This window comes from Zea mays, chromosome 10, assembly GCF_902167145.1.
Source record: "Zea mays cultivar B73 chromosome 10, Zm-B73-REFERENCE-NAM-5.0, whole genome shotgun sequence".
Classification (NCBI taxonomy): Eukaryota; Viridiplantae; Streptophyta; class Magnoliopsida; order Poales; family Poaceae; genus Zea; species Zea mays.
The window spans coordinates 9,231,764-9,245,171 of record NC_050105.1 but is presented as its reverse complement, the minus strand read 5'-3'; the positions used below and the strand labels follow the sequence as shown (position 1 = coordinate 9,245,171).

The following is a 13,408-nucleotide window of genomic DNA, read 5'->3' as shown; positions in this document are numbered from 1 at the left end:
AAGGGGAGGAGCCACAAGATATGTACAACCGGCTCAAAACCTTGGTGAACCAAGTGCGCAACCTCGGGAGCAAGAAATGGGATGACCACGAGGTGGTTAAGGTTATTCTAAGATCTCTCATTTTCCTTAACCCCACTCAAGTTCAATTAATTCGTGGTAATCCTAGATACACACTAATGACCCCCGAGGAAGTTTTCAGGAATTTTGTGAGCTTTGAATGTATGATCAAGGGCTCAAAGAAGATCAACGAGCTTGACGAACCCTCCACGTCCGAAGCACAACCGGTGGCATTTAAGGCGACGGAGGAGAAGAAGGAGGAGTCTACACCGAGTAGACAACCAATTGACGCCTCCAAGCTCGACAATGAGGAGATGGCTTTAATCATCAAAAGCTTTCGCCAAGTCCTCAAGCAACGGAGGGGTAAGGACTACAAACCCCGCTCCAAGAAAGTGTGCTACAAATGTGGTAAGCCCGGTCATTTTATTGCAAAATGTCCTATATCTAGTGACAGTGACAGGGGCGACGACAAGAGGGGAAAGAGGAGAGAAAAGAAGAAGTACTACAAGAAGAAGGGCAGTGATGCCCATGTTTGCCGGGAGTGGAACTCCGACGAGAGCTCCACCGACTCCTCCTCTGATGACGAGGACGCCGCTAACATCGCCGTCACCAAGGGACTCCTCTTCCCAACGTCGGCCACAAGTGCCTCATGGCGAAGGACGGCAAAAGGAAGAAGGTTAAATCCAAATCCTCCACTAGATATGAGTCCTCTAGTGATGATAATGCTAGTGATGAGGAAAATAATTTGTGTACCCTTTTTGCCGACCTTAACATGCAACAAAAAGAAAAATTAAATGAATTAATTAGTGCTATTCATGAGAAGGATGATCTCTTGGATTCTCAAGAGGACTTCCTTATTAAGGAGAACAAAAAGCATGTTAAGGTTAAAAATGCTTATGCTCTTGAGGTAGAAAAATGTGAGAAATTATCTAGTGAGCTAAGCACATGCCATGACACTATTGCCAACCTTAGGGATGAAAATGCTAAATTAATTGCTAAGGTTGATTCTCATGTTTGTGATGTTTCAATTCCCAATCTTAGAAATGATAATAATGATTTGCTTGCTAAGATTAAGGAATTGAATGTTTCTCTTGCTAGTCTTAGAATTGAAAATGAAAAATTAATTGCTAAGACTAAAGATTTTGATGTTTGCAATGCTATTATTTCTAACCTTAGAAGTGAAAATGATATATTACATGCTAAGGTTATAGAATTTAAATCTTGCAAACCCTCTACATCTACTATTGAGCATGTGTCTATTTGTGATAGATGTAGAGATGTTGATATCAATGCTATTCATGATCACATGGTATTAATTAAACAACAAAATGATCATATAGCAAAATTAGATGCCAAAATTGCCGAGCACAACTTAGAGAATGAAAAGTTTAAATTTGCTAGAAGTATGCTCTACAATGGGAGACGCCCTGGCATCAAGGATGGCATTGGCTTCCAAAGGGGAGACAATGTCAAACTTAATGCCCCTCCAAAGAATTTATCTAACTTTGTTAAGGGCAAGGCTCCTATGCCTCAGAATAACGAGGGTTACATTTTGTACCCTGCCGGTTATCCCGAGAGCAAAATTAGGAAAACTCATTCTAGGAAGTCTCACTCTGGCCCTAATCATGCTTTTATGTATAAGGGTGAGACATCTAGCTCTAGGCAACCAACCCGTGCCAAGTTGCCTAGAAAGAAAACTCCTAATGCATCAAATGATCATGCTATTTCATTCAAAACTTTTGATACATCATATGTGCTTACTAACAAATCCGGCAAGGTAGTTGCCAAGTTTGTTGGGGCAAACACAAGGGCTCCAAGACTTGTGTTTGGGTACCCAAAGTTCTTGTTTCTAATGCCAAAGGACCCAAAACCGTTTGGGTACCTAAAGTCAAGAACTAAAATTGTTTTGTAGGTTTATGCATCCGGGGGCTCAAGTTGGATACTCGACAGCGGGTGCACAAACCACATGACAGGGGAGAAAAAGATGTTCTCCTCATATGAGAAAAACCAAGATCCCCAACGAGCTATCACATTCGGGGATGGAAATCAAGGTTTGGTCAAAGGATTGGGTAAAATTGCTATATCACCTGACCATACTATTTCCAATGTTTTTCTTGTAGATTCTTTAGATTACAATTTGCTTTCCGTATCCCAATTGTGTCAAATGGGTTACAACTGTCTATTTACTGATGTAGGTGTCACTGTCTTTAGAAGAAGTGATGATTCAATAGCATTTAAGGGAGTGTTAGAGGGTCAGCTATACTTGGTAGATTTTGATAGAGCTGAACTCGACACTTGCTTAGTTGCTAAGACTAACTTGGGATGGCTCTGGCATCGCCGACTAGCCCATGTTGGAATGAAGAATCTTCATAAGCTTCTAAAGGGAGAACACATTTTAGGACTAACAAATGTTCATTTTGAGAAAGACAAGATTTGTAGCGCATGCCAAGCCGGGAAGCAAGTTGGCACTCATCATCCACACAAGAACATCATGACTAGTGACAGGCCACTGGAGCTCCTACACATGGACCTATTCGGCCCGATCGCTTACATAAGCATCGGCGGGAGTAAGTACTGTCTAGTTATTGTGGATGATTATTCTCGCTTCACTTGGGTGTTCTTTTTGCAGGAAAAATCCCATACCCAAGAGACCTTAAAGGGATTCTTGAGACGGGCTCAAAATGAGTTCGGCTTAAGGATCAAGAAAATTAGAAGCGACAACGGGACGGAGTTCAAGAACTCTCAAATTGAAGGCTTCCTTGAGGAGGAGGGCATCAAGCATGAGTTCTCTTCTCCCTACACCCCACAACAAAATGGTGTAGTGGAGAGAAAGAATCGAACTCTATTGGACATGGCAAGAACCATGCTTGATGAGTACAAGACACCGGATCGGTTTTGGGCCGAGGCAGTCAACACCGCCTGCTACGCCATCAACCGGTTATATCTTCACCGAATCCTCAAGAAGACATCCTATGAACTCCTAACCGGTAAAAAGCCAAATATTTCATATTTTAGAGTTTTTGGTAGCAAATGTTTTATTCTTGTCAAAAGAGGTAGAAAATCTAAATTTGCTCCTAAAACTGTAGAAGGCTTTTTACTAGGATATGATTCAAACACAAGGGCATATAGAGTCTTTAACAAGTCCTCAGGACTAGTTGAAGTTTCTTGTGACGTTGTGTTTGATGAGACTAACGGCTCTCAAGTAGAGCAAGTTGATCTTGATGAGATAGGTGAAGAACAGGCTCCGTGCATCGCGCTAAGGAACATGTCCATTGGGGATATGTGTCCTAAGGAATCCGAAGAGCCTCCAAATGCACAAGATCAACCATCCTCCTCTACACAAGCATCTCCACCAACCCAAAATGAGGACGAGGCTCAAGTTGATGAAGGAGAAGATCAAAGAGATGAGCCACCTCAAGATGACGGCAATGATCAAGGGGGAGATGCAAATGATCAAGACAAGGAGGATGAACAACCAAGGCCGCCACACCCAAGAGTCCACCAAGCAATACAACGAGATCACCCCGTCGACACCATCCTCGGCGACATTCATAAGGGGGTAACCACTCGATCTCGTGTTGCACATTTTTGTGAGCATTACTCTTTTGTTTCCTCTATTGAGCCACACAGGGTAGAGGAAGCACTCCAAGATTCGAATTGGGTGATGGCGATGCAAGAGGAGCTCAACAATTTCACAAGGAACAAGGTATGGCATTTAGTTCCACGTCCTAATCAAAATGTTGTAGGAACCAAGTGGGTCTTCCGCAACAAGCAAGATGAGCATGGTGTGGTGACAAGGAACAAAGCTCGACTCGTGGCCAAGGGGTATTCACAAGTCGAAGGTTTGGATTTTGGTGAAACCTATGCACCCGTAGCTAGGCTTGAGTCAATTCATATATTATTAGCCTATGCTACTTACCATGGCTTCAAGCTTTATCAAATGGACGTGAAGAGTGCCTTCCTCAACGGACCAATCAAGGAGGAGGTCTATGTTGAGCAACCTCCCGGCTTTGAAGATAGTGAGTATCCTAACCATGTCTATAGGCTCTCTAAGGCGCTTTATGGGCTCAAGCAAGCCCCAAGAGCGTGGTATGAATGCCTTAGAGATTTCCTTATTGCAAATGGCTTCAAAGTCGGCAAGGCCGATCCTACTTTATTCACTAAGACTCTTGACAATGATTTGTTTGTATGCCAAATTTATGTTGATGATATCATATTTGGGTCTACTAACGAATCTACATGTGAAGAATTTAGTAGGATCATGACACAAAAATTCGAGATGTCGATGATGGGGGAGTTGAAGTATTTTCTAGGATTCCAAGTCAAGCAACTCCAAGAGGGCACCTTCATTAGCCAAACGAAGTATACTCAAGACATTCTAAGCAAGTTTGGAATGAAGGATGCCAAGCCCATCAAGACACCCATGGGAACAAATAGGCATCTCGACCTCGACACGGGAGGTAAGTCTGTGGATCAAAAGGTATACCGGTCGATGATTGGTTCATTGCTTTATTTATGTGCATCTCGACCGGACATTATGCTTTCCGTATGCATGTGTGCAAGATTCCAAGCCGACCCTAAGGAATCACACCTTACGGCCGTAAAACGAATCTTGAGATATTTGGCTTATACTCCTAAGTTTGGGCTTTGGTACCCTCGTGGATCCACATTTGATTTGATTGGTTATTTGGATGCCGATTGGGTGGGGTGTAAGATTAATAGGAAGAGCACATCGGGGACTTGCCAGTTCTTGGGAAGATCCTTGGTGTCTTGGGCTTCAAAGAAGCAAAATTCGGTCGCTCTTTCTACCGCCGAAGCCGAGTATATTGCCGCAGGCCATTGTTGCGCGCAATTGCTTTGGATGAGGCAAACCCTGCGGGACTACGGTTACAAACTAACCAAAGTTCCTCTTCTATGTGATAATGAGAGTGCAATCCGCATGGCGGATAATCCCGTTGAGCATAGCCGCACTAAACACATAGCCATTCGGTATCATTTTCTTAGGGATCACCAACAAAAGGGGGATATCGAGATTTCATACATTAACACTAAAGATCAATTAGCCGATATCTTTACCAAGCCTCTTGATGAACAAACTTTTACCAAACTTAGGCATGAGCTCAATATTCTTGATCCTAGAAATTTCTTTTGCTAATTTGCACACATGGCTCTTAAATATACCTTTGATCATGTCTCTTTTATATATGCTATGACCAATGTGTTTTCAAGTGTATTTCAAACCAAGTCATAGATATATTGAAAGGGAATTGGAGTCTTCGGTGAAGACAAAGGCTTCCACTCCACTCTGCTACTCATCCTTCACCGTCACTCCGAGCATCTCTCCAACTTTGGTATAATCTTCACTCATTTATTTTATGACCAAAGGAGGAGAAAGTACTTCGTTGGGCTCTAATGATTCCGTTTTTGGCGATTCATGCCAAAGGGGGAGAAAATATGAGCCCAAAGCAAAAGGATCGCACCACCACCTAATTTTAAAAACTTTGGAGATTTTCAATTGGTCAATTTCAAATTGGTATCTTATTATGTTCTAAAGGGGCAGGAAGTAGTATTTCAAAAATGATATATCAAAACCCTCTTGAACACTAAGAGGAGGATCTCATTTAGGGGGAGTTTTTTGTTTAGTCAAAGGAAAAGCATTTGAAACAAGGGGAGAAAATTTTTTAAACTTGAAAATGCTTTGCAAAAATCTTATTCATCTACCTTTGATCATGTTGCAAAAGGACTTTGAAAAGGATTTACAAAAAGAATTTGCAAAAACAAAACATGTGGTGCAAGCGTGGTCCAAAATGTTAAAAATAAAGAAACAATCCATGCACATCTAGTAAGTAACATTTATTGGCTCAATTCCAAACAACCTTTGCACTTACATTATGCAAACTCGTTCAATTATGCACTTTTATATTTGCTTTGGTTTGTGTTGGCATCAATCACCAAAAAGGGGGAGATTGAAAGGGAATTAGGCTTACACCCAGTCCCTAATTAATTTTGGTGGTTGAATTGCCCAACACAAATATTTGAACTAACTAGTTTGCTCTAGTGTATAAGTTATACAGGTGCCAAAGGTTCCCACTTAGCCAATAAAAAGACAAAGTATTGGGTTCAACCTAAGAGCAAAGGGACAACCGAAGGCACCTCTGGTCTGGCGCACCGGACTGTCCGGTGCACCAGAGGACTCAAACTTCAAACTCGTCACCTTCGGGAAATTCTAGAGGCAACTTCGCTATAATTCACCGGACTGTCCGGTGTACACCGGACATGTCCGGTGCTCCAAGGAAGAGCGGCCTCTGGAACTCGCCAGCCTCGGGAATTCATCTCAGCTGCTCCGCTATAATTCACCGGACTGTCCGGTGTAACAGCGGGGCAATGGCTATTTCGGCGCCAACGGCTACCTGTGACGCATTAAATGCGCGCGCTGCGCGCGCAGAGGTCAGGCACGCCCATGCTGGCGCACCGGACAATCTACAGTGCATGTCTGGTGCGCCACCGGACATCAAAGCGGGCCCAGAAGTCAGAACTCCAACGGTCGGAACCCAACGGCTTTGGTGACGTGGTTGTCGCACCGGACATGTCCGGTGTGCACCGGACTGTCCGGTGCGCCATCAAACAGACAGCCTCACCAAACGGCTAGTTTGGTGGTTGGGGCTATAAATACCCCCAACCACCCACCATTCATTGCATCCAAGTTTTCCAGCTTCCAACCACTATACAAGAGCTAGCATTCATTGCAAAGCACACCAAAAGAGATCAAATCCTCTCCCAACTCTACACAAAGCCTTAGTGACTAGAGAGAGTGATTTGTAGTGTTCATTTGAGCTCTTGCGCTTGGATCGCTTCTTTTCTTTCTTCATTATTTCTTGTGATCAAACACTCATTGTAATTGAGGCAAGAGACACCAATTGTGTGGTGGTCCTTGCGGGAAGTTTGATTCCCAAGTGATTTGAGAAGAGAAGCTCACTCGGTCCGGGGGACCGCTTGAGAGAGGGAAGGGTTGAAAGAGACCCGGCCTTTGTGGCCTCCTCAACGGGGAGTAGGTTTGCAAGAACCGAACCTCGGTAAAACAAATCATCGTGTCTTACTTCGCATTCGCTCACGATTTGTTTTGCGCCCTCTCTCGCGGACTCTATTATATTTCTAACGCTAACCCGGTTTGTAGTTGTGTTTATATTTGTAAATTTCAGTTTCGCCCTATTCACCCCCCCCCCCCTCTAGGCGACTTTCACGTCTAAAGGTGCACAAGAATTTGTCAACCAAACAGCGCAAAAATGACTAGAGAAGCGTCTAGAGAGATTGATGCTAGCATAGAAGTGTGGTGTGACCTAGGCAAGTATATATATGGCAGGAGATGGTTGGAGTTCAAAAGAGGGAGGAAGTTTCCCAATTCAATAAAACATGGCAAAGATTTCTCACGTCATTCTTAGGCAAGGTGCTTTGTGGTGTGGTCTTTTATGTATCGGTTCTTATTTTCCTTATACCAGTCACGTATAAGATGCCCCAATGAAAAGGATAAACAAACATAAAATGCTTAGCTCTCATGGGTAGACAACAAGATGGTTGCTTCTGCATTTGCATCAAACTTTGTCAAACCGGAGCATAGCAAACTCACTGCACATTGTTGGAGGTTGTAGTGACGTGAACTATGTGTTGTGTTGGACACTACAACCTTTATCAGGTTTGTGCCCAATGCAAAATAGTCAAATAAAACAAATGAAGGTGACAAATGCCACGAGGATCCAAGGATAGGATTATTGCGCTCGTGTGGCGAGGCCATGGCTAGGGATGGCAATTTCACCGGCAAACCCGAAACTCGATGGGTGTGGGGTATGGGTGAAGATTTTGACCCGCATGTGCAACCCGCACCCGATCCAAAGTTTCATGGGTGCGGGTTTTTATTTCAACCCACGGGTGACCCGCACCCGACCCGAAATCCAGTTCATTCTTTATTTTGCATAAAAATGATTAAGATACCATAGTAATTATTTTGAATAAGTAACTTGAATAATGATTCATGGTATGTTTTATTGATGCTCAACGTGAGATGGCTTGAAATAAGTAGGTATAGCTAAATTATTGCCAATACTTAATTGCTTGTAGCTGAATTATTGTTTTAAAAATGTACACTAGGTAAAAACCCGCGGGCAACCCGAAACCCACCCAAAACCCGACGGGTTTGTGTGCGGTTTTGGAATTTCACCAGCGGGTTTGATCGCGGGTGGGTTTCGATAGACTTCATAGGTGCGATCACAGACAGGTTTTTGCTCCACCCGTCCCAAACCCAACCCATTGCCATTCCTAGCCCATGGCCATGTTGATTGTTGAGGACTCAAGGAAATTATGCAGACGAGTCTAAAGATGCATGAGAATTTGTCAACCAGACAACGCATAATCAGCTAGAGAGATTTTTGCTAGCATAGAAGAAGTGTGGTGTGGCCTAGGCAAGTATATAGTAGGAGGTGGCTAGAGCTCAAAAGACGAGGAGGCAGATTTTCAATTCAATAGAACATGGCAAAGTTTGCTTAGGTCATTCTAAGGCAAGGTGCTTTGTGGCATAGTCTTTTATGTATCGGTTCTTGTTTTCTTTATACTAGTCAAGTATAAGATACCCCGATGAAATCGATAAATAAACAACGATGCTTAGGTCTTAGGGGCAGACAACAAGATGATTGCTTCTGGGTTAGATTTGAAATATACCAAACTAGAGCATAGCAAACTGACTACACACTATTGGAGATTGTAGTAACATGAACTATGTGTTGTGCTAGATAATGTGGCCTTTATCAAGTTTGCTCCCAATGCAAAATAGTAAAATAAAGAAAATGAAGGTGACAAATGTCGCGAGGAGCCAAGGAATAGGATTGTGCTCGCTGTCAAGGTTGTGGCCATGTTGATTGTTGAGGACTCAAGGAAAGAATGCATGTGAGTCTAAAGGTGCACGAGAATTTGTCGATCAAATAGCACAAAAACAAATAAGAAGCGACTATAGAGATTGCTATTGGCATAGAAGTGTGGTGTGTCCTAGGCAAGTATATATGGCAGGAGGTGGCTAGAGCTCAAGAGAGGGAGGAGGAAGTTTCCCAATTCAAGGGAACATGGCAAAGATTGCTCATGTCATTCTTGGGCAAGGTGTTTTTTTGGCATGGTCTTTTATGTATTGGTTCTTATTTTCCTTATTCTAGACAAGTATAAGATGTCTCAACAAAAAGGATAAACAAACAACAAACACTTAGCTCTCAGAGGCAAACAACAAGATGCTTGCTTCTGCATTAGTTTCGAACTATGCCAAACCAGGGCATAGCTAACTGACTACATATCGTATTGTTAGAGATTGTAGTAACAACGAACAACGTGTTGTGCTGGATACTGTTGCGGTCTGTATCAAGTTTGCTCCCAGTGCAGAACAGTTAAATAAACAAAATGAAGGTAACAGATGCCTTGAGGATCCAAGGACTAGGATTGTGCTCATGTGGCAAGGCCATGGCCATGTTGATTGTTGGCAGACTAGGGGTGATAATGCGCTCTAAACTTTACATTATAAAATTTAAATTTAAGAATTAGGTCGAATTAGGATCGAACTCTATTTCTATTCAATTTTAAACTAAAATTAATTAAGAGCTCAAACAAATCGTGAAGAAACATTTGGTGACGACTCATGGAAAGAATGCAGATGAGTCTAAAGGTGCACGAGAATTTGTCGATCAAACATAGATTGCTCTCAGCATAGAAAGTGTGGTTGTGGTGTAGCCTAGGCATGTATATATGGCAGGAGGTGGCTGGAGCTCAAAAGAGGGAGGAGGCAGATTCCCAATTCAATGGAACATGGCAATTCGCAAAGATTCCTCAGGTCGGCAAGGTGACCTCACCAGCATCCCTACGAGAATAGGCAGTTGGGAGTTTGGTACTGAGGAATATCGAGTACAACACCTGCAGTTCATCTTGCCCTATCTGGCTCTCACAGACAGTTCAGCTTTACATGGACTAGACAGGAGTACAGTTCGTGATTGGCACAGTTGCAGGTCGATCATGCCAGTGCCATTATGCCATTATGCCATTATCCATCCATTATCATCTCTGTTACGACAGCACCTAAGCATTGGTACAAATTCTGCCATTTGACGATGATGAAGTTACACGAAAAACTTTGCCGAAAGATGAACAGAGATACGCACAACCAAAGACGATGAAGTTGCCGAGACAGGAAAGAGAAGGTCCAAGAAGATTACTATTCTCTCAAATCGGCTAGGCTGGAAGCCGGATTGCCCCTAGTAGGCTCTGGCTAGTGGCTAGCTAATCGATCAAGGGATCGTCGTCGTCGACAAGCAGCGGCGCCGACGGGCCCTCCAGCAGGAGCGAGTCCAGAGAGCTCGGCGCGTTGCTCAGGCCATTGCCGTTGCCGCCGCCGTGTCCTGCATCGGCGTCCGCATCTGCCGCCGCGTCGACCATGCCCCCAACGCGCAGCTCGCCGGCGGCGAGGCTGCCGGCCACCACCGGGTGCGGTAGAGGCTGGTGGGGCGGCGTCGGCGGGTACTCCTCCTTCACGTGCCACCGCTGGGGAAACTGGAGCGCGGCTGTGGGTCGCGGAGGGTGCTTCTCCACGGGCAGAGGGTGCTGCTGCTGGTGGTGGTGGCTCTGGCTCCCGCTCCTCCGCTGCCGGTGAAGCTGCAGCACCTGGCTGTGCCTGTTGGCGTGCTCCGACGGCTCGAAGGTGGGGCTCGCCAGCGGCCGGTACTCCGGCAGCAGCCGCCCCTGCCTGTACCGCACGCCGCACGCGTTGCACAGCGTGCTACGCCCCAGCGGGCCTTCCCGCCACTGTGGCGTCGACGACGACCCGCAGTGCAGGCACTGCTTCGCGGACTTCGGGGGCCGCCACGGCTTCTTCGCCGAGGCCACCGAAGCCGGCGTCTTCTTCCTCTTCTTCTTGACGAGGTACACCGCTGGCGCTGGCGGCGGCGGCGCGGGCATCGGCGACGGTGGCGGAGGTCTCCCCTGCTTCAGAGGCATCTTCCTCACCAGGTAAACGTCGGGAACTGACCCGGGCTCCCAGATCGGGCTGTCAGGCGACGACTCCGAGGCCGGGCTGTCCGGGGGCGGTCGGGCGGCCGTCCTCGGCGCGGGGCGGTGCCGCACCTGCCCCCGCAGTGCCCCGGCCACCTTCAGCCGGACCCCGCAGGCGTTGCAGAGCGTGCCCTGCCCCATCGGCCCCGACCTCCACTGCGGCGTCACCACCGCGCCGCACTGCAGGCACATCCTCACACTCTTAACCGGCCTCTCCTCTGCCGCCGCGGGGGTGTATGGGTCTGGCGACGGCGCCTGGCGCACGCACAGGCTCTGTGGACGAGCCTCCTCAGACGGATTATTAACCACCGACGCTGGGAGAACCGGCCCCTTTGCCTCCTCCGGCGCGGGGACGGGGAGCTTGAAGGCCCACCAGCCCGACGGCTGGGCACGGAGGCGGGGACGGCTGCGCCTCTTGCGCCGGACGGTGGCGTCGAGGCAGGAGACGGCGACGGGCAGGAGCGGCGCCACCGCCGGGAGCGAGAGCACGTAGCCGGGGGGGCCCTCCCACTCCTCCTCTCCGCCACCGCCGGCCATGTCGCCGGTCGCCACGGGTCGCCGGGTTCTTGGGTCCAATCCAGGCGGCTGCGCAACTTGACAAGAAGAATGCTATCTTTAGCAGGCTCCCGAGCAATATTACAGGATGCGAGTTTATCTTCCCAACCACCCAACGAAAAATAGAGATATTAATGGATCCGAACCTCTCCTTTGTCCTCATCATCCGCCATCGCCATGGACGGAGGCCGGACCGGGCGAGCGAGCAGATAGGAGGCGACCAACGGACCGGCGCGTCAGCAGAACAAGGGGAAGAAAGAGAGTTGGAAAAGATGACGAGTCATGCTCAGTTAGTTTTTTTTCTCCATGTTGTTTTGGGTTGCATAGAGGGTCACGGAAACAGCAAATTGTTTTCACGAACTCCGGCGAGCTTTGTCGGAGGCGAGAACGCGTGCCCTGACTTGTATTTTTCTTCTGCAAAATTACAAAATTTAAACGGTATTGACACAAAATATGATGAATATGGATTAAATTCCACGTTTCCCTCTGTATCAGTCGATTGTTAAACGCTCCATTCCGATGCATTCTCTGTATTGGGTTTGCTATCCGTCTTATAACTATAGATAGATAGATGGGATCCCTAGATAGATGGATCTAAATACTTATACGGATATTATTTTTTATTACAAATAAATAAAATATAGAATCTGTGTGTTTTTATTTTTATCATTAAGCTTATTACAATTCCTCTATACAATTATATAATCCATTAGTTTAACTTTGCAAAATTAATCCAAAAAATCACCCTCACAACATAACCTTTACTAAATCAACCAAATAAATTATATCTACACTTAATATATCATAAAATCAACAATTCGGATCACTGAATAACTTTGTCTTCCTTATTTCAATTAAATAGATAATATTATTTGAACCATCTATTATCTTATCTCTCCATGAACCCGCTGCCCCTCCTGCCTCTGTTGCCACTGTCAGCCTCTCCTTCATGTCGTAGTTGTTACCGTCGCCATCGACCTTTATCCTCCCTAAAATCATAGCATTAGCAAGAGGTATATACTAGTATAAAATAAAAGTTCAAATACATGTTCAGATTCATACGTTTTTTCACCTTTTTCATTGCAGAGAAAATAATGCAAAAAAGTACAAAAATTATTCATATTTACATAACTAAATATTAGCATCAAATTATTTATTTTATATATATATATATATATATTAAATATTAATTTTATTCTATAATTGAGATGTTTAAGTATCCATCCCTAAATTCAATCCGGCTGCGCTCGGTTGCCTGGTTTGCGCCACTCGCACGCGCTCTGAATATTGAATAGAGCTGCTTAGTGAACACACAAATCAAGCTGATTCAATCGCTAAACCACAAATTCAAAAATTTAGGAACCCAAAAAAATAGAATTCAATATTTTAGGAACAACAAATTGGTAATGGTTGGTCCACATCAAATATTCTGCTCCTGGCTCTCTGGCCGGTTGGCAAGATTAGGTTTATGCTAAATGTTTTATGGAATTTCGGAGACGCTCTTGTTCTATCTTCTTCGCATATACTCTCTCCGTTGCAAAATATAATTCGTTAGACTTTTTCAACCCCAACTTTGATCACTCGTCTTATTAGAAAAATTCATGAAAAGATGAAAAAATTTAAGTCATATGTAAAGTATATATATGACAAATCACAACGAAATTTTTGATTTTTTTCCATAATTTTTTAACAAGACGAGTTAGTCAAACTTGTAATAAAAAGTCAA

The 13,408-nt window shown here is 45.0% G+C and overlaps 1 protein-coding gene across 2 annotated transcripts; it reads right to left on the bottom strand.

Moving 5' to 3' along the window:
- Window positions 1–10,087: 10,087 nt before the first annotated feature.
- Window positions 10,088–12,002, bottom strand: LOC100273197 (uncharacterized). Of its 2 annotated transcripts, none has more exons than XM_008663367.4 (2): window positions 11,829–12,002; window positions 10,088–11,720 (listed from the first exon to the last, which is right to left on the bottom strand). In XM_008663367.4, the coding sequence occupies exon 2, from the start codon at window positions 11,662–11,664 to the stop codon at window positions 10,360–10,362; it is 1,305 nt and encodes a 434-aa protein (XP_008661589.1). In that variant the 5' UTR covers window positions 11,665–11,720; window positions 11,829–12,002; the 3' UTR covers window positions 10,088–10,359. The 2 variants fall into 2 exon arrangements, with proteins under 2 accessions (XP_008661589.1, NP_001141113.1); NM_001147641.1 differs by having other exon boundaries at window positions 10,161–11,712; window positions 11,829–11,985.
- Window positions 12,003–13,408: the final 1,406 nt, after the last annotated feature.